This window comes from Astatotilapia calliptera, chromosome 16 (genome assembly GCF_964374335.1).
Source record: "Astatotilapia calliptera chromosome 16, fAstCal68.1, whole genome shotgun sequence".
NCBI lineage: Eukaryota > Metazoa > Chordata > Actinopteri > Cichliformes > Cichlidae > Astatotilapia > Astatotilapia calliptera.
This window is the reverse complement of record NC_137437.1, coordinates 5,273,707-5,301,266: the sequence shown is the minus strand read 5'-3', so window position 1 is coordinate 5,301,266 and position 27,560 is coordinate 5,273,707. Positions and strand designations below refer to the sequence as shown.

Genomic DNA, 27,560 nt, shown 5'->3' with positions numbered 1-27,560 from the left:
GCATTCCTGCAATTCTGGCTTGGAGGCAGAACTCCAAATTGATATTTGCATCTAAAACAGACAGAAAAACAGATAAACACCATATACACATTTAGGTTCAGGTTTTAGCAGAAATAACACGTTACAGTTAGCATGTAAGAGATTTGGGAGAAAATTCTTTACAAAAACATAATTTACAAGACACTTATTTGTGACATACGTATAGATTGACATATAACAGACAATTTAACAAAGGCAAACTAAAATCTGGGCAATAAAAAAGCAGAACAGAATGGAATAGAGAATATTAGTATTTATACATATATAAAACTCTGTGACGACCTTTACAATGTTTTTGCAGGTGGAATGAGAGACATGAACAAAGTGCAATATGCAGTAAATGGAACAATGTGCATTGATGTTACAGATTGTGAAAAGTAGTGAAGTGAATTTGTTCATAACAAGCAAAAATCAAATACGTTTGAAACTGACCGCTAAATGCTAATCAGAGGTGTCAAAAGTGCACACATTCCTTACTAAAGTTTAGATACCGCGGGGGTCTGACCGTTGTTGTAACGCTAACAAAGTGTAAGCAAACTAGATGATTCCTAGAATTATATAATTATTAACGGCAAATTTAGACATGAAAGACTCTGTCCCAACCTTTACAATCCAGTGGCGTGTCCAGGGGGGTGACCTGGGGGGGCACAGGCCAACCCCGGTGCCACCCCGAAGCAAAATGTATGATTATGTTTTCACAGTGAAGTTCAGATATCCGAGTGTAAGTGAATGCAGCATCGGCTTCTGCACTATGAGCATCATGTTAGCAAAGGTAGGAGAGCCAAGCACAAAAGACGGCGCAGCAGAAAACAATTTTTCAGCGAAAGATTAACAGGTTAACATAGCTGGACTGGCCATCGGGCATACCGGGCATTTGCCCGGTGGGCTGATGACTTATTTATTTATTTTTTTTGTAACAGCATGAACAGTGAGAGGTGGTGGATTGGCCAGATGCTGGCCGATGTGTAAAAAAAACTAAGTTGTTTGGTGGTGGCTATGGCAGAGCTTCCACAGAGGCCAGCAGGTGGATGAGGGAAGGGGAGGCAGGAGGAGCAGAGACCCGAGGCAGCCGCCGGTCCGAGTGTCAGGTGAACTGAACTTCAGGTAAGAAGTTATGACCTGCAGTCTATCTGGGTCAGATATGAACCAAGTTTAGGTGGAGTTTATTTTCATGTTGCTGACCTTTTACAGTCAGTTACAATAACTCATACTGCGTGAGCTAGCATGACAGAGTTTCTATACAGCTGGGTGGGTGCTATGATGTTACTGATAGTGAACTTTATTTTATTCATAAGGTTAGTTAGTAGAGTTGCCAACGGCTCCTTAAAAAATGCAATGGTCCCTCATTCAGAGAAAATATTACACGTTTTGTGTTGAGCTGAGAAGAGACGCAGTTTGTCCCGTTAGCTATAATGAAAAAAAGAGACAAAGCTGGAGTTATTCTGTCTTTACGCTGCACAGCTGCCTCTTCTTCTCTCATTCTCTCCCCTGCCTCTCCTGTTCCTACTTCAATCATGAAACTGATCAATGATCAGCTGATCGGCTTTTCTCTCTTGTTTATTTATCGCCCACTTTGCGCCAGAAAGAGGAAACCAGCAGATGTCGCGCTAAACAACAGCAGCACGTTTAAGCTTGATCAGCTGTTGTTAGAATTGATTTAATATTAATTTCTAGTATCAGCTGATGTTTGCTGGAGCCACAGCTGTAAAGCTGCTGGTCATGATGTCGGTTTGGATATGTGGTGAGAGGGAAACATGAGGATGAAACCAGGAGATGTCCTTACTGAATCATCAGAGCTGAACAGGTGATGGAGAAATAGGTTTACCTTTTAGGTGACATGAATGAGTTGAAGGGAAGTTATGAACTGTTTCTGAGAGACTAATAACACCAGGATCCTTTTTTAGGTAGCTGACAGCTGGTAACTGTGCAGGGGCGGGTCTAGCAAAGTTTTGCCAGGGGGGCTGTTAGGGCATTAACAGGGAGAGGGGGGCACAAAGAAATACTTTTCTTTCTTATTCTCATTTAAAATGTCTCGCTTTTATTAAATAATTATCTGAATCATGCGAACAAAGTTTTTATCTGACGTAAAATGTATAGAAATCATACATATACCAACAAGACTGTACATCACTGTCACAACAGGGTTTGTTTTCAGTCAAAGGCTTCATGGCTTTAATACCTGGTGGGTCGGTCTGTAGTCAAAATGCTCGATTTTCTGTCCCAGTCCAGCCCTGCAGGTTAATACTGGAAGTGTCACCATGCCAGCTGACTGTATTTCATCATCAGCCAGTGTTGTTCTTGATCAATATTACCAAAGTTTACCATAAGGCAGCATAGAAAGTATTTACTTGCTTTCAGGTTTTATTCAAATGTTAGTCTTTTCAGTTGTTTCCCCACTTTTTTCCTGTTTCAAAATCAAACACCAGTTTGTAGGAAGATTATCTTTTAATAGGCAGATGAAGTTTTACATTGGCATTGGCTAATTTGCCAATTGTATGTTAAAAATGTTCGTATTTTAATATTCAAAAATGTTTTTGCCCTGTAACACCGTAGTGGTTAAAATCTCTTTCTAATAAGAGTTAAAAGCGCATTCGGTTATTAGGTTTACAGGGTTATTGAATTATGGTGAACGGTTGGTAGAATTTTTTTTTAACATTATCTGCCAATTGCATCTGCCACCCTTCTCCAAATCTGTGCCCCTACCTGGCCCCCCCAACAAAAAATTTCTAGACACGCCACAAGGTTTCCACAGTCGATGATCCATGCAGGAATGTCTTTCTGCCTGCTGTGGAGGTCACGTGTTTCCGGCCACTGTGGCGGTCACGTGTTTCCGGTTAGTGTGGAGGTCACGAGTTTCCGGTTAGTGTGGAGGTCACGTGTTTCCAATTACTGTGGAGGTCACGTGTTTCCGGTTAGTGTGGCGGTCACGTGTTTCCGGTTAGTGTGGAGGTCACGTGTTTCCAATTACTGTGGCGGTCACGTGTTTCCGGCTACTGTGGAGGTCACGTGTTTCCGGCTACTGTGGAGGTCCCAATATGACCCTCCCCAGTGGCTGCAGCCAGACCCTTCTCAAAAAATCACGGTTTTAGTAACACAGTAACGCAGCGTGTTTATGGGAAAGTAACAGTAATCTAATTACTCTTTTTGCAATAGTAATCCCTTACTTTACTCGTTACTTGAAAAAGTAATCGGATAACGCGTTACTGCCCATCTCTGTTCACGAGTGACGGGAGAAGGGAACAGGAGATCGATAGAGGGATTGGTGCTGTGGCTGCAGCGATGCAGACTCTGTATCGGTCTGTTGCGGTGAAGAGAGAGAGTAGAGAGCTGCTCCTTCACATCGAAAGGAGCCAGTTAAGGTGGTTCAGGCATCTGACAAGGATGCCTCCTGGGCGTCTCCTGGGTGAGTCGTTGCGGACATGTCCCACCGAGAGGAGGCCTCGGGGCAGACCTGGGACATGCTGGAGAAATTAAATCTCTCGGCTTGTCTGGGAACGCCGCGGTGTTCCCCTGGACAAGCTGGAGGAGGTGGCTGGGGAGAGGGAGGTCTGAGCTTCTCTGCTGGCCCTGGATAAGAAGAAGATGGATGGATGGATGGCACTTGCAAATCTTGCATCTTAAAATCTCGTTGAAATGGTGCGCGTTTCTGTTTCACCCCTTCAAAAGGTATACACAGGCATTTTGAGGCATGGCAGTGGATGGAGATGATAAACAAAAATGTGTAACGTACTTGACATAGGTCAAGTCAGTTTTTCCATTTAAATGTGTAGATATGAAAGTTTGCAAATTAAGCTCTTCAACAGAACACGATGCTTCCCTGAGAACATTTATTGCACTTTTTAACACATACACAGTATAAACACACCAGTAACAGTGGTAAAAAAGCAGTTTGCTACTGCAATGTTTTCACCTGTGCCAACTTTGATGATGTTCCAAGTATTACACAAAGAGGATAACTGGACAGAAACAGCACTTCAGCATTTAAGAAATAAGTTTAGTCCTGAGAAAAGTGAAACCAAAATTAAGGAAGATGTTTTTGAATCGCTACCTTATCGTGGTGGAGGGGTTTGTGTGTCACAGGGATCCCAGGGGCTATGTTGTCTGGGGGCTTTTGCCCCCTGGTAGGGTCTCCCATGGCAAATTGGCCCTGGGTGAGGGACCAGACAAAGAGCGATTCATAAGACCCTTATGAAAAGGACACCGAGGGAACAGTTTACCCTGCCCGGGATAGGGTTACCGGGGCCCCGCCCTGGAGCCAGGCCCGGGGAGGGTGCCCGAGGGCGAGCGTCTGGTGGCCGGGCCTTAGTCCATGGGGCCCGGCCGGGCACAGCCCGAAGAGGAGACATGGGCCCATTCTCCCGCAGGCCCACCACCCGCAGGAGGCGCCATAGGGGTCGGGTGCATTGTGTGCCGGGTGGCGGCCAGGAGCGGAGGCCCTGGCGGACTGACCCCCGGCTGCCAAGACTGGCAATAGGGACATGGAATGTCACCTCTCTGGTGGGGAAGGAGCCTGAGTTAGTGCGTGAGGTTGAGAGGTGGCGGGCTGGGATGGGTATCCTAATATACCCTCGGCTTGCTGCCGGTACATTGGGATTTTTCCCGGTGGACGAGAGGGTCTGTTCCCTGTGGGACTCCGGAGGCAGCCGACAGGTATCGACAGGCCAAGCGAAATGCGGCTCGGGCAGTGGTGGAAGCAAAAACTCGGGTGTGGGAGGAGTCTGGAGAGGCCATGGAAAAAGACTTTCGGACTGCCTCGAAGAGATTCTGGCAAACCGTCAGACGTCTCAGGAGGGGAAAGCGGTGCTCTACCTGCACTGTGTATAGTGCTGGCGGAGCGCTGCTGACGTCGACTGAGAAAATTGTCGGGCGGTGGAAGGAATACTTCGAGGACCTCCTTAATCCCACTGACACGTCTTCCGAGGAGGAAGCAGAGTCTGGGGATGAGGGGAATGACCCGCCAATTTCCGGGGGCGAGGTCACTGAGGCAGTTAAACAACTCCTTGGTGGCAGAGCCCCTGGTGTTGATGAGGTCCGCCCCGAGTTCCTGAAGGCTCTGGACGTTGTAGGGCTGTCCTGGTTGACATGCCTCTGCAATGTTGCGTGGAGATCAGGGCCAGTACCTGTGGACTGGCAGACCGGGGTGGTGGTCCCCATCTTTAAGAAAGGGGACCGGAGGGTGTGTTCCAACTACAGGGGGATCACACTCCTCAGCCTCCCTGGGAAAGTCTATGCCAGGGTGCTGGAAAGGAGAGTTCGTCCGTTAGTCGAACCTCGGATACAGGAGGAACAATGCGGTTTTCGTCCTGGTCGCGGAACATTGGATCAGCTCTTTATCCTCTCCAGGATACTTGAGGGTGCATGGGAGTTTGCCCAACCAGTCTACATGTGTTTTGTGGACTTGGAGAAGGCATTCGACCGTGTCCCTCGGGGTGTCCTGTGGGAGGTGTTGCGGGAATATGGGGTGTCTGGCCCATTGCTACGGGCCATTCGATCCCTATACAACCGTTGCAAGAGCTTGGTTCGCATTGCCGGCAATAAGTCGGACTCGTTCCCGGTGGGTGATGGGCTCCGCCAGGGCTGCCCTTTGTCTCCGGTTCTGTTCATAATTTTTATGGACAGAATTTCTAGGCGCAGCCAAGTGGCGGAGGGCTTTCGCTTTGGTGGCCTCAGAATCTCATCTCTGATTTTTGCAGATGATGTGGTTCTGTTGGCTTCATCGGGTGAGGGCCTCCAGCTCGCACTGGAACGGTTCGCAGCCGAGTGTGAAGCAGCGGGAATGAGGATCAGCACCTCCAAATCTGAGGCCATGGTTCTCAGCCGGAAAAGGGTGGAGTGCCCACTCCGGGTCGGGGTTGAGTTCCTGCCCCAAGTGGAGGAGTTCAAGTATCTCGGGGTCTTGTTCGCGAGTGATGGGAGAAGGGAGCCGGAGATCGACAGACTGATTGGGGCTGCAGCTGCAGTAATGCGGACGCTGCACCGGTCCGTCGTGGTGAAGAGGGAGCTGAGTGTAAAAGCGAAGCTCTCAATTTACCGGTCGATCTACGTCCCTACCCTCACCTATGGCCACGAGCTGTGGGTAGTGACCGAAAGAACGAGATCGCGGATACAAGCGGCAGAAATGAGCTTCCTCCGAAGGGTGGCTGGCCTCTCCCTTAGAGATAGAGAAGTTCGGCCATCCGGGAGGGGCTCAGAGTAGAGCAGCTGCTGCTCCACATCGAAAGGAGCCAGCTGAGGTGGTTCGGGCATCTGACAAGGATGCCCCCTGGGCGCCTCCTGGGTGAGGTGTTCCAGGCATGTCCCACCGGGAGGAGGCCCCGGGGCAGACCCAGGACACGCTGGAGAGATTATATCTCTCGGCTGGCCTGGGAACGCCTTGGTGGTGGGGAGAGGGAGGTCTGGGCATCTTTGCTTAGGCTGCTGCCCCCGCGACCCGGCCCCGGACAAAGCGGATGAAGATGGATGGATGGATGGATGGATGGATGGATGTTTTTGATGGACCTGAAATCTGGGACCTGATGCTTGACACTGAGCGCAAAAGGAAATTGAAGCCAACTGAATTGGAATAAACACATTATTACAGTTTTGGTGGGAAATAGTTAAAATTCCACTCATCGTCTTGATATATCATTATCCAAATGTGTAAAAACATCAGTGATGTCAGTGTGTATCTCAAACATCTGGCGTGTTGTCTTAAATTGGATTTCATGTCTTGAATCGGTGTAAAAGAACTAGGTAACACAACGGCTCATCTTTTACATGCTTCTAACCTTACAAAAAACATTGTTCACCTTTGAGTGTCAGAGAGGTATTTGTTTAATTCATTCCAGTGAATCCCCCCAGAAAACTATAACATCAATAACAAACATAAAGTTATTCATTCGCTGATTAGCAGCCTTTAGCAGTGAATTTTATGGACAACCCTAAGAAAGACGTGGTGCTGCTCCTGGATATCACACGGAAGTAATGCATAAAAAATAATCTGATGTAAAAGGTAAAGTTTAAAAGGAGGTCTCTGATGAGGAAGCGTGCACAGCGCCAGAGCTAGAAGGTGCTGCTCTGCCGAGCCAGAAAGTAATCCCTGTTCTTTTTCCTTCTAGGTTTGAAGAGGACGTAGAGAAACACAGAGACCACTGTGAGGAATGAGATCACAGCCCCTGCAGCCACAACCACCCATGTAAAGGTGGAGTCTGTAGACAGAGAGGCAAAGGTAGATTAGTGTCTTTACATATCAAGGTTTAGTTGTCCTGTCTTTGGTTTGTTGAGGTGATCTCAACAAACCAAAGACAAAAAATATAACTTAATACTGTGTGTGTCGTCAATTTTGCGAGAGTTCGCAGCCTAATGTGAAGAACAGCTCACCTTCTAGTCGAAGCTGTGCAACAACTTCTCGTCTTCCTCCTTTGTTCTGAGTGACACATTTTAACTCTGACTTCTCGTCTTCTTCTGTTATTGGTTCGACAATTAGCCTCAACTCAATCTGGCAGCCTTTGGACACCCTGGTAACCCTGGAAACATCGAGACAAGCAGCCGTCTGTTTTTAATGCTGTGAACGAGGCGTGTCTCTAATGATTTCACATAAAGAGTAATCATTAGAGTCAGAGCTGTTAGCAACACCTGGTAGTAGATTATTTCAATACTGGTGGATCAAATATCCATAACAACCTCTCAGAAATGTGTTATTTAACTTGTCTGAGAGGCAAGACACCATCACAGTTTTTTACAGACCAGATCCTGTAGGAGCGCAAAAGGTTATGTTGGAAATAGGCACGATCGCAAAGTGGGTTTGGAAGAGCACGATGACCCGTGTTTCCGGCTACAGGGCTTATCTTTAGCATGCACATACACATGTTTGTCTGCTGGCCTTTCATTTGTATTTTCTTTTGCAATTTTTCTCATAATGGTTCCATCCATTTATTCTCTAACCTGCAGTCAAAATCGAAGAAGCTATTATCATTCCAAAGTAGCATCAGTTGAACTCGTAATAAACTTACATTTAAGTTAGATAAGGTTTACGTGTAATTTTAGAACCAGTGCAGACAAAATCAAAAATTACCTTCTTCCCCCCTGCAGAGCACGCTTGTCAAGGTACGATGACTCCACTGTCTGGCTATTTACCAACCACGTGACCTCAGTAGAATCTGCTGTTTGACATTCGGTGAGCACCTGACAGAACAGTTTCAGTCCTGAACCTAAAGAAAGTCAGAGGCAAATCTAGATGAGACATTTAATATATATTTACAGTCTGTTTGGTTGTATGTTTATTTAAGAATGAGGTTGTATTGTTATTATTTATTTTAGGACTAAAGAGTTTTATCACTCACCATGTGGACTTTCAAAAACGGTTCCATTTAGTGGTGAAACAATCACAGGTGGCTGAACTATTGGAGCTAAAACATAAACAAGGCATTTCTTCATGAACAGTCCCTCTGGGGAATTTGAATTAATCAAATAAAAAAAAAATAAAACATCTATCTATCTATTAAAAAACTCACTGTTGACAGTGCTGGTGCTGATTAACCCAAGGTCAGAGGTCACAGAGATGTTAGGCACAGTGGATTTGGTTGTGATCTCAGGATCAGGGCCTGGAAGACACATCCAAACAAACGGCTCCTTAAATAATAACAACAGTGGACTATTTGGCACAGTAATAATCATTAATGTGTTTGATGGAGTTATCTGTGCGGCCCATGCTATTTCCCTAGTGGGCCAGTAGAGGGCAGTGCACCACAACGCTCTAGTTGTAAAGAAGTAAATTGATGATCTTTATGTAAAGTACTTGACCGTTGCACATTGTCATAAAATTAAAGTGATTTGCTTATTTAAGTATTAATTTAATGAATTTTTTTAAAGATTTTTTTTCTCATTTGCTCTGCATGTTTACTTAAAAAGAAGCGTAAGTGTGATCTGTCCTCTAGCCTGACAGTTGTATTATACTTAATAATCTAAAACTATAAATGCAGTAATAGCCATGTAATAGATAAAAACTCTTATTTAACCCACATTTCTCAGCACATGCATGACTTTGCAGATCACAAACCTTGCACATGGAGAAGATAGACTCTGCTGACTTTGTACTGCTGGTTGTTAATGCGCACCCTGAGCTTGCAGGTGTAGATGCCTGCATGGGTTCGCTTCACAGCTGGGATCATCAGTTTGCCTCTGTGCTGTTGGAAGGACCCTGCTCTGCCTGCTGGAGAAGCAGTGGTGTTGGAGTCCTGCAAGAAGGCAGCATGTGGTTAAATGACTCATCACTACCAGCCTTAGCCGATTACCTCAAAAGAGTGTAAAAAAATATCCCTGTCAACCGCATCAGGCAGAAAGTTCCTTGCCAAGCGCCGACAGGTTCGTTCACTCACCTTGTACCACTCTATCATGCTGTCCGTCTTGTTGAAGTTACGCAGAGATGGACACTCTAATGTCAGCGTCTCTCCCACTGCGGCTGTCACTTTATGCGTCAGCTTTTTCATGTCTACTAAAGTGGGCTCGTACACGTGCAGCTTGATACTTCCAGTTACGCAGTAGGTCTCATTTCTGGAAACAAAAGTGTTACAAGTGACCAAGTTTTCTCCAGTTTGAAAGTTTCAATCCGGAGAGGAAAGTATAAAAAGAAACATACTTTCTGCTAGTTTCTGATATGTTGCTTTGTAGCCACCCTGTCTGTAAATTGGAGGGGGGGCGGTTTTCCATCTAATTTCTAACAAAACAGCAAGTAGTTTAAAAAAAAATTGTAAAAATTGAAATGTGAAAAATAATACTTTTATTTTAGGTAATCATTGCATGTTTAAGTGTTGGACATAAAAACTAAACAATGTTGTCATTTGTTCCTATCAGATTACTTATCAGCTTTTGCTAGTTTTACCAGCATCGCCTGTGGAAAGAACGGTCTTGTTACTTGGAGAGATCATTTCTCTTGACTCTGGTTAACTACCTGTATGTGCAGGTGTATTTCCCTGAGTCTGAAGCCACAGCTGGGAGGAGCCACAGCTGGTTATCCTGCTGCTGAACACGTCCCTGATAGTTTGTGCCCTCCATCTCATTGTCCTTGGTGATGGAGTACTCAGCGGTTGGGGGGGCAATGTTGCGTTTTTCAAGAACATGGCTGAATATCGGGAAAGAGAGGATTACTGCTTCACCCTCCACTCTGAATGTCGCCACCTCTGGATCGACCAGGTAGCAGCCATCTGCAAGTACATATTAGGGCCATGTAGTGATTAGAAACGACACGTGCAAAAAAATCTAGCAGTGCAACTCATAAAGTGTGATTCTCACAAGGCAGTCACACTGTCACATGAGCATTAAGTCAGTATTATCAAAAACCTCTTTCAGTCCCTCCAACACACCACCTACAGTGCTCAACATTAGACCTCCACCCGGTGAAAGGTTGATCTTGCTTAACCATTACAGTAACACTTTTGATGTTTCTGCAATGGTTAAGCAACCAGTATGATCAAGCTCTGAGATCCAAATTCTACTTTTTAATGTTAGAAAATAATTATCAGATTTTTTTTTCTTTACACTTTTACGAAAAAGCACATTATAATTTTTTGATGAAGATGCCGTACCTAATAATTTGCCAAATATAGAGCTATAATTTTTAGTTTTAAAGAACTTTTTGACAGCCTTCTTTGTGTTTTCTCGTTCTAATAATTTTGGTAACGGCTGTACCTGTAGGGCTTGAAAGATCGCGCCACAGCATCTACATGTAAACATATGTAGAGTGGGTGATGATCATGGAGTCGGTTGTAATAAGATATCTGTCTAAAAAGCAAGATCACCCCGCTGTAATACTGTAATGATCACAATGCATTCTCTCTGTGATGAATACTACTGCCTCTTACAGTATGCAGTGTGTGTAGTGTAGCTGCTGCAAGCTCACCTTTCGTTGGCAAAGGAGGTAATGGAGGTCCTCCATAAACACAGCTGATGATGACCACAGCACATGTTAAAGGCAAAAAGACCATGATGGCAGTCTGCAGGGAGACAAACGTCTGAAATAAAACATCCACCAGCAAAACTTGTAGTGATGTTTAAACAAGTCGGTTCAGTTGCTTCCAGCTTTCCAGCTTAAATGTTTTTTCCAGTAAAACATTAAAGAAAAGGCTTAAGAGAAAAAATAACCCACAGAGAGGATAAAAAAGGGCATCGAAGGCCAGAAAAATAACAAAGGAAAAACTTCAAATGTTATCCGGACATGAGGCTTTAAACACTGGGCTGCTGAGGTATAAGTGTCCTCGCCTCATAAAGCTTTAACCAAATCGGCTTTTATGCAAACTCTTTTCAGATTGTAGAGGTTGTGACATCAGCACATCGTCATCAAAGATGTCGGCAATCCACTTCATCTCGCCCCCACATCCTAGAGTCAAATTTAGGGAGTTTACCAATGGCACCACATGGGATGACTCATATTAAACCTTTTAAAGTCACTCACATCATAGGTCAGTAAAATGAATAACAATAGTAACTGGACTAAAGATGTAGTATTAAAATATGTTTTTGATGTTCGAATGAACAGAATGGCTTGGTGATAAATTAGGGTTTAGCTACTATTTTTTTATTCCAATACTAAAGACCTAAACTAGTAGTGAGGACAGGTGTAACCTATAGCAATTTTTTATTAAGATCAGGGCAACAATTTGGTAATATATTGCATATTCAGTCAACAATAAATATACATTTAGCAGGGGTGGGGAACTCCAGGCCTCAAGGGCCAGTTGTTGCAGCTTTTAGATCTCACCCTGGGCCAACACACCTGAATCAAAGGATTAGTTCATCACCAGGATTCTGGAGAAGTAATTTAAATCAGCTGTGTTGGATCAAGGATATATCTAAAACCTGCAGGACACCGGCCCTCGAGGCCTGGAGTTCGACACCTGTGATTTAAAGACGCATAAAAGTGCTGCATAATAACATTAGTGTAAAGTCTACTTGTATTTAATTTTTTCTAAATATAGTCCGTTTACTGTATCCTATTTGCACACATATAGTAGTATATAGCATACTTTGAAAGTTTTCCGTATCGTATTTAAATGCATTTTGTTAGGTAAGATTTCCATAGTTTTGTTTCCGTGGAAACAAGTGGATTTTCGCTTCTGTTTTCTCCTCCGATTACAAGGATCAGCTGAGAGAAGTGAACATTTTCTCGCTCACTCTTACACACAGACAGACAGACACGAGTGCCACACACATGCGGGTGTGATAAATCATTTCCACACTGAAATCCTCCATGTGTCATTAAAAGGAAGGCCCATAAAGTGTGGGAGTGCCAGTGTTGTAAATGAATATGCATACACAAGTCACAATGCACTGACACATTTTCCAGGATTAAGAGTTTCGATTAAAGCCGAGAACAATTTTATAACTCATTTATTATGACCGGTTTTTTTACTGCTACTGCCAAACCTTACAATGCTATCTGTAGTTTCCTTCAGTTTAAGTATAATATTATAAATACTGCATGTGCTCTTATGATAAGCTCAATATTTCATAATTAAATGAACCTTTTGTATTCACACAGTCTACGACGAAACTAGAGAATTTGACCTCCACTTCAAAAATATATCTCAAATTATTAACGCAATGATGGCGACTTAATTCGACATTAAGTTGCGGATGCCTTTGCATTTATCGTGAAAATCACTTATTTAAGAAAAAAAAGTATACACATCCTCGTTTGATTCAGGTCTGAGAAACATTTACATTTTCTTCCTACAGTGCACCCATACAAATATTTTATTATAGTCGTTTTGGATAAACTCTAAAGTCTCGATCTGTTGCAAACTAAGTAGATTTAAACATTTGTGCAGCAAATGAAATATTTAAAGTAAACATGCTGTGACAGTAAAACCCTGCAATGTAAATGGTTGCAAATATGACAAAACAGAATAAAATATGGAATTTTCAGTACTTATTAGTACATAACAAGCGCATTATTGTTAAAAAGTTATATATTATAGTTAGGCAGTTTTGTTATATAAGCAACCATATGTGTGTACATATAAATACGGCACACGCGTGTACCTAACCTTACTTTCCTATGATTACATACACAGCAATGCAGTATACTCACGGTGTAAAGGTGAGCGTGGCGGTGGTCCTGGCAGTGTGACACTGGTGACAGGTAGATGTGGTGACAGCGTGGACTGAAGCAGCAAATGATCAGTTTCCTATTAGCTCAGGGGAAACCTGCAGTCTCTTTTCAATGTTCCCACCCCTCTGAGGTGGAAATTTCTCAGGTTTCCCAATGTAATGCAGTGTGATGTACAGCTCACCACTCAAGTCTGGTGACTCCAAACACACAGTATATACGTACACAAACCCACTCAGATGCACTGTGGGAAAAGACCTATAATGATTTCCAAACAGTTTCCCGAGTCTAAAGGCAGCATTCTTGTCTTACATCTGTTTACAGCTGTCGCTCACTGGAATGAGCTGCTGCTTGTGTCTGCATGGACATCTCTGTTTGTTTTAACACATGAACACACATCATCACGAGCGTCACAATGTACTCACAGCCAGCAATGCTGTGTGGAGCCATGCAGGCAGTTCCCCCTGTTGAGATATTGAGCTGCCTTTAGCCACCCCGTCATAAAGGGGTTTGTACTTTCACTGTGGTTCTGAAATTACTTTTTAAAAACTGTGTTCATTGAAAAGCTGTCATTTAAAAGACCCTCAAAACCTTTCTGCTTTCTTACCACTCTTTCTCACAAGGTCTAAGCAATTTGGACACAAAAAGGCAATTTGTTTATTCACAGTTGTGATTAAACTGGTGGAGTAGGACAGCTCACCAGCTGTGGCGACACCTTCTACAGTATGTGAGCGTGCACACCTTCACATAAGCAGGGAGCGTTTGACATTTCACTAAGCAGAAACAAGAAAAGCAGCAGTTTTGCTGATGTCGACATGATAAACGATTTAATGTTAGCGTAGCTGAAACTGTTACTCATTTGGGATCTAAACCTTTAGTCATAAAATTACTGGAATTCTGGATTTCAATGTTCTTATTATAAGAAATGTAAACTTTTCTTCGAGGGATCCAAAGACATTTCCAACTACTTTATTCATCATTTATATATCATTACTCCTCCTCAGTATGCCATTTATAAATACAGATATTATTATGATTATGATTATTACTAGCAGTGATGGTGTAGCACTCATGGCTGTACAAAGTGTAACAGTAACAGATGGATGAATATATCTGTACTTATAAATGGCATACTGAGGAGGTGTAATGATATATAAATGCTGAATGAAGTACTTGCTAATACATTATTAAAGTATTACCTTTTGTTTATATTATGTATTTTGAGAGAATAATCTAGCTCAGAGGTGGATGCCTCAGACAATCAGCCTGGCAGTGTTATTGGATTTAGCACTGAAATAGTTTTAAAGGCTTTTTCTAATAACTGATTTGCAATTTAACACAATAAGCTTACATTAGGTCACACTATATACTACTGAAAAACAGAAACCTACTTAGATTTCTGTATTAAAAATTATACATTTATTTTACATTTAAAAAGTGTAATTTGTTTAAGAAAAAAGAAAAGAAAGGATCCAAACTCGTCCATTTTGAGGTTTTTTTGTTTCCCTCGGCCAAATTTGTTTACTCAAACATTTAGAAAATGATATGCATAAGTTCTGCACATGTCCACAAAGCTTGCCCGCCGTATAACTAGAACAAAAGACAATTGCAGTATAGTTTTATTTTATTTCATCCAGTCTTATAAGCAGAAATATCATTGCAGTCGATTTTCCAAAATCCACAAATATAAACTGTGTTCGTTAGAAGAGAAAATTGGCATCCAGCTTTGCAGTTATTAATCAAACACAGGTCCGTAGTATTGCAGTGACTCATTGCTCTGACATCTCCTTGCGTAGCAAATACAGCGTCCATCTCTTGCCCAATATTCCTGCATTGCTCACTTTGATCCTGACTGGACATTTTCCAGTGTAGAAGTATGCGTATGTGTGACATGAAAACACTGAAGTGATGGAAGTGATGGGAAATAATCCCATATCAGGCTAGTGTTCACAACACAGGAAAAGGTTCCTGTTTAGATTCAGTGTATTTGATTACAAGTGAGACCAGCACATGTAAATAACAGTACTTGACTACATTCTAGAAAATGGCAACTTTGTGTCACAGTCCTTTTGAACTTTAGCCCAGTGTATCCATATAATGTGTAATCCTGTAATCCTCCACCTGCAAACTCATGAGTCCCATTATCCTCCACCATCTCCTTTATCAAAACCTGCTTTAGCAGCTGTGTCACGTGTGACATTTTGTGTAAAACTACGATAGTTTCCCATTAAGGTAATATTTATGCATTCAGGAAATGGAATGAATAAACATGCAAACGTATGAGCGTTGACATGTAGGCCAGAGATACACATTTTTTTGGTTGCTGTAGCCTTTTCCAAATAGTTTATCCAACAAAAATAACAGTAAATATTACACACTTGGTATCAGAAGACAGGAACAGGGCGGATAATGCACAGCTATGCACAGGCCTTTATCACACACACACACACTCACACACAAACGCATATATCCAAATTAGCCAGTATCTTTAACGCATGCAGGTTAAAAGGAGACCAAGACAGAACATGCCGTTCCTTTGATGACCGGACTTTGAGGAAGCAGAAGATGTTGCGTGTTTTGGGAATTTTCGAGTTCGCCTCAGCATCTGTAGATAGCAGTACTGGATAGATGACTAAACAGTTTGACACGTTGGCTTTCCTGTCCGGTGCTAAGAAATCCACCTTCTAGGGAGTCGACATCCAGCAACAGGCCAATTTCTGTTTAAGAACCTGTTGAGCAGCTGAATATTAATTGACAATGTCGTGCTTAACTGAAAAGAGCACTTCCTTATGGGGGCACAGAACAAATGCAGAACCAAGAAGTGAGCTTAAAAACACGTTTAATTGTTTTCATATTTTTTCACCTTTATTTATTTACAGGGCTACCATCTGTGAACCAAGTATGTAAACTGACATTTGTACATTAAAAAAACATCTAAGAAGGTGAGATTCGACTCCCCGTGTGCTGTAAAATCTGCTGCTCACAGGAAACGACACACACAATAAATGCCATTGTTTCATTACCCAGTGTGACAAACTAGACAAACTACAGGTTGTATGGAGTTGGCCAGAGCAGTTAAACGAAATTAAAGCTGACCCCAAACCCGGAGTAGTGTGAAGTTGAGAAGATTTGAGCTTTGTGCTGAAAGCAGCCATCAGACAAGGAGTACACTGTGCTCATGAGCTAAGTCAGGGGTGTAGAACTCCAAGCCTCGAGGGCCAGTGTCCTGCAGGTTTTAGATGTGTCCTTGATCCAACACAACTGATTCAAATGGCTAAATTACCACCTCAGCAAGTCTTGAAGTTCTCCAGAGGCCTGGTAATGAACTAATCATTTGATTCAGATGTGCTGACCCAGGGTGAGATCTAAAACCTGCAGGACACCAGCCCTCGAGGCCTGGAGTTCGACACCCCTGGGCTAAGTGTTGCAGGAAAATATCACCCACACCAATGCACCTACCATCCAGCAGACTCAGCCGACCAGCATTCTTCCAATTTTCAACTTTTAGTGAACCTGTGAGAAATGAAGTCTTAGTTTCCAGTTCTTAGATGAGTGCATTATTATTATTGCCTTCCTATCGGCTCAAAACAGTCTGGCCATTCACTTTTGACTTTTAGCATCATTGCGGTGACTGGGTATGGGAGTTCAACACTGCATTATCAGAGTGTGAATGTGTCTTACTGTGATGCAGAAAGCACTCGGACACAAAAACAAGTATATGGGTGAATGTTGTATACGTGGGAAAGCCTCTGAGATCTTCCTTATTGAACTTGCGCATAAGCTTCATTAATAACATTGCCATTCAAATGTTCAGCTTCAGCAGGAAGTCATGATATGTAATACATCTTGATATATGCCTAAATGCACTGAGTGGTGCACGTGATTGCACAGAAAACAACACTTTCACACAGCCCCAATCGGCCCCTACCCGAGTCTGGTTCTGCAGGAGGTTCCTTCCTTCCTATTGTCGCCAAGTGCTTGCTTGTAGGGGGTTGTCTGATTGTTGTGTTTTCTCTGTATTACTGTAGTTCCTTTACCTTACAATATAAAGCACCTTGATAGGACTGTCATAACTTGGCGCGATATAAATAAAATTGAATTGAATATAAATAATTAAAAAAGCTGTTATCTTTCAGAGAGTAAGCTGTTCGTGTGAATGAATATCCTCTTGCACAAGATATTCTGAGAAAATTACCTTTTCTTATTACTTCCCTTTTTAGCTGAGCTCAACAAGAATTCAGAATTTACAACATGCCAGTAAGATAACTGGACTTTACCGTGTCGTGAATAAAGGAACAATCAATATAATCCAAGCTTTTTTTAGTGCATTGCATCGTGTAGCTGAGCGGAAATGGTAATTTTGTCTGAAAACAATATGCACAATTTCCACAAACAAAGCATTTGTCGAAATCGCCCCATACATGCAACTGATGTGTTCCATTTTGGTCTGTTGGCCAACACCTGTTACAACATGTCTGTTTTCAATGTGCGTGCGTGTACTTGGGGAGCAAACATCACCATCAAGAGAGGCCAAAGAAGGAAGGGCACAACATTGTTGTTTTAAAATTACTTTTAAAGTTTATTCAAAGAAAACAAAACAAAAAACTTTCAGGAAAATACATGACTTCCTGTCATACACAGAGAGGACATAAGTTAGAGTAGCACGGCAGAAACAGCAGAGGAAAAAACACGTTGCCTCACGTCCAAGCCTGCAAGGAACGTTACTGTAATGTTTCCATGTCGAAGCAGCGTTGTGTGAATACCTGAAATGAACAACACGTGTGTTCTTTGTTGTGGAAAAAGTTAGCAGGGGTGGGAGAAATGACAAAGAAAAATAAATAAAAACTAACGAAAGATTTAAAATATCCAATAAAAAGTGGGCTCAAAAAGCAGAAAGTATGAGTTAAAGAACTAAGATGCATTATGCTCTCAAACATAAATACCATGATGCACATTAGTGTAACAAAACATTGCCTCTGTAAACAGTTTCTCCACCTAAGGTGAGTGTAATAATATTAAACCACCGCAGTCGCATAGTTACGTTTACATAGACTTACAGAAACAACAGAAACTATTGTTAAGCTTCTCAACTAGCTCTAAAACTTAAGAATACACAATGCTTCGAGTGATTTTTTTAAGTTTTTTTGTTGTTTTTATTTTTTGAAAGAAAGGATTTCCAAGTAGTGGTTCTTATAACAACAGGTTTACACGTTTTAAATGCTGCCCTCTTGGCACTTTTTCCAACACAAGCCTGCAAACGACTGATTCGTCTCAATCGGCCGAAGAGCGCGTTTCTTTCTTTAGATCAATAAGAATATTGATAATAGCCACAAATTATTTTCATGAATTCAATACAGCCACTCATCAAGGCCTTGATGCAAGAAGAGACACACACCGAGCACTACTGCACACGCAGACCTCACTGGGGCCCGAACGGCTTCTCCATACAGAGACATAAACTAAGTGACCAACAGTAACCTTATCGTCAAGGAGGGAAAACACCCAAGATAAGCTTGTTTGTGTCCTGACAAAAGGTGTGTTTGGATATGACGTCATAGATCGGACTCTCCCCTTGCTCTTCCTGTGAGCAAATGATGAGAAACATTGCAAAAAAGAAAGGAAAAAATCCAGCTGGGCAAAGATCGTCCATGCCGAAGGTTGTTGCTCAGTCTTTCGCATACAGGGAACTTCAATAACAGCTGGAGTGGGACATGAGGGGGTTAGGGAGGGGCACAAAATAGACAAACTATTCCTTCCTATAAAAAAAAAAGAAAAATGGGGATTCTCTCGTCAGTTCCTTCACAAACAGCCGAGTGAGGGAAAAATCTCTGCTCAGTGTTGCCTGTTTGGAGACACTTCATCACAGTAACACTGAAATCCAGAGTCTGAGTGCTGAATCAATAAAGGCGCGCGTGTTCTCGTTTGAACGGGAAAGCCGCGAGAAACGCTCCTCGGCTCTGACACACAGATTGCCGAAGGCTGCGAAACAAATACGGAATCGAAAAATGTACATCTGACGCAGAGGCTCTGCTGCCGCCGCCGCAGCTTCGACTCCAAAACCGAACACCTAGGATTGATCACTCGTGACAAGATACAAAGCAAAAACGTCATCTCATGCCTTGGACCACCACACAGTAATAAGTCTTTCTACATTCTTGACACTTAGTGCATTGAATACATACAAATGTTCTAAATGAAGCATGAAATGAGTCGAAATCATGAAATGGAAGATGGAACTCCGCCTCCTGTGCCAAAACAAACCCGCCGACCACGTGTTTACCTCTCTGCCACTTAAACCCAAAGCGATGCCGAACTGTTGACGGCACACGCGCACACATACACGTACTAAACTTTCTCATCTACATTATCTCTCGATTTTTTCCCCTCTCTCCACGTTATATCTGTTTATTCACAGCAGTTCAAGTTTCTCGAGTTAAGATCAGGTCGTCATGCTTCCCCGCCGCCGGTCCGACACGACAAAAGTTCCCAAAGCTTTATTTGTACATAGACACTTTATTTAATATTTTGGATCACACCCGCATTGCATTCTTTTCATACGGACACACCTTACACTTCTGTGGTTTTAGAGCAAGCAAGTTGTGTAGGTGGATGTGTGTGAATGATTAAAAAAACAAGGTAAAAGACATGTTTAACTCCACATAGTTACACTTATCTTCAAGGAATAATAATGATTCAAAAAATACTATTCTGAAATCCATCACCTACACCAACTCTCTCCGCCCTCCCCTTCTTTTTAAAGCGCCTGTCCGATACAACACTATACTTAAACCACACACACGCACGCACACACCCTCATGTTTGAGTCCTGTCAACCTGACCTTTGTGGTAAAAACCTTCAATATTAGGTCCCTTTCTCATGCTTGTCACTGAGCCTCCAGCTCATTGGACAAACCAGCATGTTAGCAGTAGGTGGACCAAACAGAAGTACACACACACACACACACACACACACACACACACACACACACACACACACACACACACTACTGTAGCATTAATACAACACACTCTAGAGCCCCACCAGCCCCACGCTCACAAGAAGGGGCGGATGGTGGGAACATGGGGCAAAGGGGGGGACTCCCTTACAAGAGGCAGACCTGCAGAAGGTAGTAGCAGTGGTAGTAAGAACAATAGCGGTAGCAATAGTAGTAGAAGACCTCAAGCTTACTAACCAACCCGGGAAAGGATGCAGAGGTACAAAAATCTATCCCATCGCAATGCATCCGATGAGCACCAAGAAAACTGAGAGGGAAACAAAACGTTGCTTGCCCCTCCCTTTTCTTGAATTCACATTTACAGTATTACTACTTCCTTTCATTTATTAACCTTTGATTTCATTATGCGCGTTATAAGCCGTCGCTTCGGATTTTACGGAAGGGACCGACGACTTGACCGTCTGTCTCTGCGTCGCAGGCAGACCCAGCAAGGCTGCAGCTACAGGGCGTTGCTGTCGACTGCTCCAGACGGCTGGTAGGTTGCTGTGTTTGTTCTCGTTTGGTTGTCCGAGGGCTGACAAGACATCAATGGTGGTTTTCTGAGATCCAGTGTTAGAGAGAGGGGGAGGACAATGAGGAAGATGAGGAGAAGGAGGAGAAAGAGGGCAGGCCGTGGACCTCTACCAGCTCAGCAGGTTGCTTCGGCCCAGAGTCATGAAGTACACCTGGCTGGAGCCTCCAGAACGTACAGAGGCGAAAAACACCTGAGGAGACAAAGTGAGATTTTACTGCTCAGCACAATCTGAGCACAAATGTTGTAACTGAAAGTGCCGGTGATTAAATACAGTGTTAAAAACCCCTAACCTTTAAATATATATATATATATGTATACACTTGTATATATGAATATTCAAATAAAATTATCTGGGGAGGTCTTAAATGATTTCACAAGTCACTAACACTCAAAAACAAAACTCGGGTGGTTAAAAGTTTCTTCATTCATTTGTCATATGTTACCGTACTCTAAAAGTTCCCATTATTTACCGCACATGCTGTCAAAAATACAGACCCACAAAAAGAGAAAAACTGTCCAAAAAAAGAGAGAAGAGAAACTAGAGCGGCCTTAAGTTACTTCCACAGCTGAGTCAACAGAAATTGTGCAAACAAATTTGATGCCAGGATTTAGCTTCACAGCTAACCTGGCACATCTGATGTAGGTAGTCACTGTGTGTTTGCATGTAACTGAAGACATAAGGGGAGCCTTTTTCATGTTTCATCACTTAAAATCTGTAAACAAAATCAGTTTGATTTTAAAAGATGCTTCTCAGATGGCCTGCAGTCAAGTTGGAGGAGCTGGTCTTATTTGCTTGGAGGAGGGTTTTCTTGTGTTTTATTTTTATCGAGCAAACACAAAGTTGACTAATCCCAAAGATGTGCACGAGTCGGTTAGGTCACTGGCAGCGGTGCTGACATGCCAATCTCACCTTGTCATTTCTTTCACAGAGGAACTTGAGTCGCTGAGCTCTCTTGTGCATGAAGACACCGTCCAGGTGACCGGTCTCCACAGAGCGGATCTCGATGGCCTTCTCGCCCCAACCCATGATTTGGTTAGACCGAATGTAGGCTGTGAAGAGATGTTTTAGTTAGTCTACGGATATCTAACTATTTAAAAACAAGACGAAGAAAATGTTAAATCCCTAGACCAGAGGTGTCAAACATAAATGTGCTAAAACAATCGACTTGTTGATGATTTTTAATCATTAAAAGAAAAAAAGCACCACTTTAAAAAAAAAAAATCAGGTGTAAAGGTGTAGGTGCAGGGACACTTTAGCTCTTGGACGGTTGTGAGGCAAAAAGGCTGGGCAACACTGACCTAGACAGACAAGAAAACATTATAGGGCAGGTGTTTGTGTAGCTTTTCACCCAGTTACTCACCCACTGAGGTGGGCATCTCCCCCCACTGCAGCACCACGTCCTTGGTGATGCGTCCGTAGGTGTTGACATAAACACCCTCGTCCTCGTAGCACACGAGCAGTTCAATGCCATCAGTGTTAGGCAGAATGATGATCGCGTGAGACTGGATGCTCGTCTGGATCTGGAGGAAAAACAACAGACATTATAAGAGTGACTCCTCTTTTAACACATACAACAAACGAGCATGTGCGTTATTTTACAGCTGTGTCCTTACGTGTGTGGGCAGGTAGATGTCGTAAACGGCCCCAGAGTCGACATCCACGGCGTGAAAGCCTGAGTACGAGCCATAGATTACCTTTAACCTCTGACCTTCCTCCACAGTCAGGTCAACCAGCAGCGGCTTATGCACCAGATCACCGAAAGACTGAGGCGCACACAGATCAGAAATCTTAGTCTTTCAGCTTAATATCAGTAGATAGTTGCCAAAACACAGAGATGATAGATTGCTATCATTTGGAAAAGAAAAAAACACAAAGAGCACAATAACAAGCAATAGCACCAACAACTAGCTGGCCGGTTTATTTACCTTGAAGGCCATGAATTTGTGGTAGGGCTTGGGTGCCCAAGCGTAGACCTCCACAGAGTTCTTCAGAGCCAGAACCAAGAATTTGATCCTTTCATATTTCACTGGGGAAATAAAAATCTGAATAAATCACTTAAAAATAGCATGATTACCACAGGGCAGGAGAGTAGTGTGGGCTCATCTCTGCTTACCAACTTAATATTGCAACAAATGAAGGGAGAAAGTTATTATTTTAACTGATGTTTATTTGGGTTTAATCTGAAATATTCACAGCAGTTTGTATTGCACCACAGAAACAACAATTCCTGGCATCTTAAAAAGAAAACGGTTAGCCCAGAATGCCTGCACAATTAAATTAACAGAAAGCTTACATCTATGTAGAATAAGATAAATGCCCTCTAAACCCAACCCCGGTACAAGCTTACTTTTTGCAAACCATCTGAGGAACACAGTTAAATGTGCACTCTCAGCTCTTTTCCCCTACGTCCACATAAACCCACTGTTTTGGCAACAGTGTTACAAATGTTACTTTTCCAATATTGATTTTCTCATCATTGCTGCAAAGCCCTGTACTTTCCACAAGTGCTGATTCAAGAAAATAATGAACATGCATGAATAAAGCTGTTGGACAGGAAACGGATTCCTCAGCCAACAGCTCTGATCACTACATAGGAGTTTCCAACAGGAAGTGCCAGTCTTCGCAAAGCAATAAAATCATGAATGACATTCTGAGTTTTAGACAGGAAGGTCTACTTGCATGTCTTCTCAGATGCTTTTACCACATTATTACTTAATCAAGGGTTTTCATTCTACGATTTATCAATGGCATGTAGGTTCCCGAAGCACATATCCGATTTGAATTCCTACATATGAAAAGCACAAAGCGGAAACTAAAGGCTGATATTCATAGACACTGATAGATAGACATATTTGGCAACCTTGTTCCCAATTTGTTGCAGTGTGTTTGTTGTTGTTTTGCATTGTTAAGCACTTTGTGCAGCATGGACTGTTTGGAAATGTGCTATATCAGTGTCCAACTCCAGTTCTTGAGAGCTACTGTCCTGCAGCTTGAATGGCTTCTTATTAGGCCTTTGCCTTGATGGCATGCTGAACCATTTAATTCAGCTGTCTTGGAGTAGGGATGCATCTAAAAGCTGCAGGACAGTAGCTCTCGAGGACTGGAGTTGGACACCCCTGTGCTATATAAATAAACATGACCTTGACCTTTTGATCCCTGTCAATTTAAAGTTTTTGTTTTGTTGTGTTTCTTTGTATTTGTAGTTTCAATTCAATTCCATTTTATTTATATAGCACCAAATCACAATAACAGTTGCCTCAAGCACTTTATATTGTAAGGCAAAGATCCTACGATAATACAAAGAAAACCCCAACAATCAGACGACCGCAAAACTAGATGAACAAGAACTTTGGCGACAGTGGGAAGGAAAACTCCCTTTTAACAGGAAGAAACCTTCAGCAGAGCCAGGTTCAGCGAGAGCCGGCCATTTCCTGTGAGTGGTTGGGGGTGAGGGGAGGTAGACAGGTCAGAGATTTCTCCTGTGACATTTAATTTTAGTCTTCATGACTCAGAAAAATTTGGGAATCACTTTAATTATTTTATTAATTATTAAAGCACTGAATAATTAAAAAGTATTATGTACATGGATCTGTTCTGTTCAGAAAGCTGCATAGCTACAGCCAACTTCCCAGAAGAGAGTAACCTCTCCTAGTAGTTCACAGAGTTTTACATGAGAATGAGCATCTGTCTGTGTTAAAACTGGTGGGGAGAAGCTGCTTGTTTTGCAGGCAGTGAGCTAAGAGGTGGCTGTGACCAATATCAGGGACCAGTTATCATGTCTACAGCTGCCAGCAGGTTTCTAAGTAATTATTCAATCAGTAAAAACTATAGATTCTACTAATCCCTTTTGTCCTTGTCAGATTGTCTCTTTGTTCACTGCACGTTGGCCTCTTGGTTTTCTTTTTGTGACTTTGTGTATTTTGCAATCTAGTGAGTGGGTCAGTTAATAGTTTCATTTAGGAGTGGTGTGCAAGTAACCCCCCATTAGGTGTGAAGTCAGTAAAAAAACAACACCAGTCCCTGCTGTGATCTCCACACACACTGTCCCCATGCACTTGCACTTTTGCACTGTGGAAGGCCCTTATCTCAAACTTACCACCTTGGTAGTCTGTTATGAGTATTTATGCTCATAAATACAGTGAAATCTTCCCAAACTCTTAAATGCAACATGTCCTTTTGTGATAAACGTACCAACTTTGTAGTGGACGCATCCCTCCAAGTCTCCTACGGTTGTCCAGCCTTGTTTCTTCTCAACCTCTGGGTCATTATGCAGAATCTTATTCCTCAGCCAGGACAGGTAGTATACACGGAGCTTGTTCTTCTTACCTGTAATTGATTGAGAAACACTGAAGTAAAGAAGAGCAAAAACAAAATGTAAGAATTGCTATGCGGTTGATCTTATCAGAGGCTCTGAGAAATGTCTGAAGCTGCTTGAAACTCATGAGGTTGTGCGTGTGTGTGTGTGTGTGTGTGTGTGTGTGTGTGTGTATAGAGGAATTTTGCACCATCCTACAAAATAATTTCAGGTTGGCAGCATTTCTGCATCAAATCTTGATGGAACAGCCTTTTTCAGTTGCCTTGAGGTCTGAACTTTGACTTGACCATTTGAAAACATGAATTTAGTTCTTTTTAAGTGATTCTGTTTGTTTATCTTGCACCACTTAACCTTTCTAAGTTTCAAGTCATGGACTGTGGTTCTGATTTTCTCCTGTAAAATGCTTTTTCTAATTTTTTTATTCATGATTCATTCAACGACTCCAGAATTTGAGGTAAAAAAATAGCCCTAAACTCAGACATAATCCAAATCTGTTGCCCTTACTGTATATATGATCACTTATGGTCCCTTTTTCCCATATCCCACTTACTAGCACATACCAACTAGGGCTGGGTATCCCACTGATTTCTAGAATCGATTCGATTCCGATTCACAAGGTCCTGAATCGATTCGATTCGATTCGAATCTGGGAAATTTTGCCTCAGACAGTCAGAAATATTATAATTCAGATCAGTACATTTACATATTTTTGTATCTATAAAAGGGAAGCTGACACTTTCCAGACTTTATCAAAGGTGTGAGCATCACAGCAGAGGCCTTTGTGTCAAAGTAGCTGAAGATAAAACACAGAAAAACATGAAAGTGATTTTCCTGGCCTGGAATTTTATAAAAATATTCTGCAGTAGATCAAAAACGAAAGAAAACCTTTAATCAACTTATGAACATCACCTCTGACGTTACAGCGGTTTCATTAGAGACACAGCGTTTTGTATTTTGTATAATTTTTAAAAGTTTAAATTTGTTCAGAAGCCTGTTGAACGGCAGAAATTAGGTTTTCTTTTCGGAAGTAAGTAAAAGGAAAAAAAAAAAAACATCGGCCGACAGCGCTGTAAATAACGGTAGACTTGTGCGTAACAAGCAAGCAAATAATACAGAAAACAGATTTTTAGATGGGAAACTGTTCTTGAAGTACAGAGAGAGAGAGAGAGAGAGAGAGCTGTGCATGAAGTGTGATTTTATTGTGGTGGAAGCAAAACAGCAAAAGTAAGAGGGAATCCATGACGATGTTTATGTGAAGCCTAGTTTGGATCTTCTTCTGCTGGTTCGGTCAATATTGTTTGGAGAGAGTGTGGTGGGGCGTGGTCTGCGGTGCTGTGCAGGGAGGGCGGACGCACCTGCACGGCATTCATAATCACGCCCGCTGGGTTAAAACACAGGGACTCAGGTGTGTGTGGTTGTTGTTGTGGTGAGTGTGACTAAAAATGTGCCTTATTCTCACCACAGAGAGATCAAACTAACAGCTTTAGAATCAGCGCAAAAAGAGCGTAAACACAAAGCGTGGACCCGCCGAAACATCAGAATCAGCGAGCTGTCGGCTTTCAGCCCCGAGCGTGTCCGTGCCGTCGGGTGAGAAAGGCAACATCTCACCGATTCTGATCCGCGGGTCCGGGCTTTGCGTTTACGTCTTTGTGCAGAAGCCGTGTACCTGCTCTCATTTACTGTTTTAAATGTTTGGTGGTTGTTGAAATTTTGTGACGTTTCACCTGAGATTCTGGAATTTTGGGCAAAATACATTTATATAAAAAAATCGATTCAGGATTTTAATGAATTGATATCACGTTATCCAAGCCAGAATCGATTTTAATCGATGAATCGATTATTAAAACCCACCCCTAATACCAACCTAACCTGAAATAAAAAGTTACATTTAAGGTAAGGTGTTGTCATGATCCGGAGTTTGTGACTCCGTGTTTATGTTTTAGTAGTTATTATTATTCTGGGTTTTGTCCCCCACCTGTGTGTGTGATCTCCCTGTGTTCTCTGAGTGTTTTTAAGTCTTGTCTTCTGTCTTAGTCGTTGCTGGTTCGTCTGTGTTGTTTCCCCTCGGTCTCTCCGTATGTATTTCCCCGGACCTCCCTGCATCTTCGTTTCTGGTTTGTTTTATTAGTTTTACCCAGTTTAGGTTTCCGGTTTCATGTTCACCCACCATTGCTGTTTGTACCCACTCCTGTAAATAAATACTCACCTGCACCAGAGCTGCCGCCTTTTGGGTCCTTTCTACAACTCCACACGTCTGCCACACCGGACGTGACAGTACGAACCGGCCAGCATGGACCCTGCGGCACTCAATCCGTCCGAGGAGCTCCAGGATGACATCAGCTACAATGTGGAGATCCTCCTCGGGCTGTGGCTGGAGAATCCTCCGTACGAGCTTCGTCGCACCGTTGAAAACCGGCTACAACGGCTCTTTTCCGGCCTGCCATGGCTTCTAAAATCGCTTCCTCCAACCATGCAGGCTTTTCTCCGGCACACACCTCACCTTCTCTCAGCCACTCCTGCCTCGCTGCCCGACTCGCCGGATGTGATCTTGCCCGGCCCGTCGGAGCCAGCTGCGGGGAGGAAACGCAGAT

At 42.7% G+C, this 27,560-nt stretch overlaps 2 protein-coding genes across 6 annotated transcripts in view; both read right to left on the bottom strand.

The window, feature by feature from the left end:
• Nucleotides 1-6,834: 6,834 nt before the first annotated feature.
• On the bottom strand, nucleotides 6,835-13,254 carry LOC113008079 (interleukin-1 receptor type 2). 2 transcript variants are annotated; one of them, XM_026145231.2, is made up of 10 exons: nucleotides 13,106-13,254; nucleotides 10,916-11,009; nucleotides 9,968-10,220; nucleotides 9,396-9,570; nucleotides 9,077-9,254; nucleotides 8,532-8,621; nucleotides 8,361-8,426; nucleotides 8,093-8,228; nucleotides 7,399-7,544; nucleotides 6,835-7,226 (listed from the first exon to the last, which is right to left on the bottom strand). In XM_026145231.2, the coding sequence occupies exons 2-10, from the start codon at nucleotides 10,998-11,000 to the stop codon at nucleotides 7,081-7,083; spliced, it is 1,275 nt and encodes a 424-aa protein (XP_026001016.1). In that variant the 5' UTR covers nucleotides 11,001-11,009; nucleotides 13,106-13,254; the 3' UTR covers nucleotides 6,835-7,080. The 2 variants fall into 2 exon arrangements, with proteins under 2 accessions (XP_026001016.1, XP_080146935.1); XM_080290809.1 differs by lacking the exon at nucleotides 13,106-13,254 and having other exon boundaries at nucleotides 10,916-11,287.
• Nucleotides 13,255-19,616: 6,362 nt separating this feature from the next.
• The window catches only part of LOC113008059 (mitogen-activated protein kinase kinase kinase kinase 4-like), a 107,834-nt gene continuing 99,890 nt past the window's right edge, over nucleotides 19,617-27,560 (bottom strand). For 2 of the 4 annotated variants that reach the window (XM_080291137.1, XM_026145198.2), the window contains exons 27-32: nucleotides 24,846-24,980; nucleotides 22,580-22,680; nucleotides 22,268-22,417; nucleotides 22,015-22,174; nucleotides 21,564-21,703; nucleotides 19,617-20,843 (exon numbers count right to left, since the gene is read on the bottom strand). In XM_080291137.1, coding sequence (XP_080147263.1) covers nucleotides 20,760-20,843; nucleotides 21,564-21,703; nucleotides 22,015-22,174; nucleotides 22,268-22,417; nucleotides 22,580-22,680; nucleotides 24,846-24,980 — 770 coding nt within the window. In that variant the 3' untranslated portion in view covers nucleotides 19,617-20,759. The remainder of the gene's footprint in view (nucleotides 20,844-21,563; nucleotides 21,704-22,014; nucleotides 22,175-22,267; nucleotides 22,418-22,579; nucleotides 22,681-24,845; nucleotides 24,981-27,560) is intronic. The other 2 variants (XM_080291138.1, XM_026145201.2) reach the window with 1 other exon arrangement.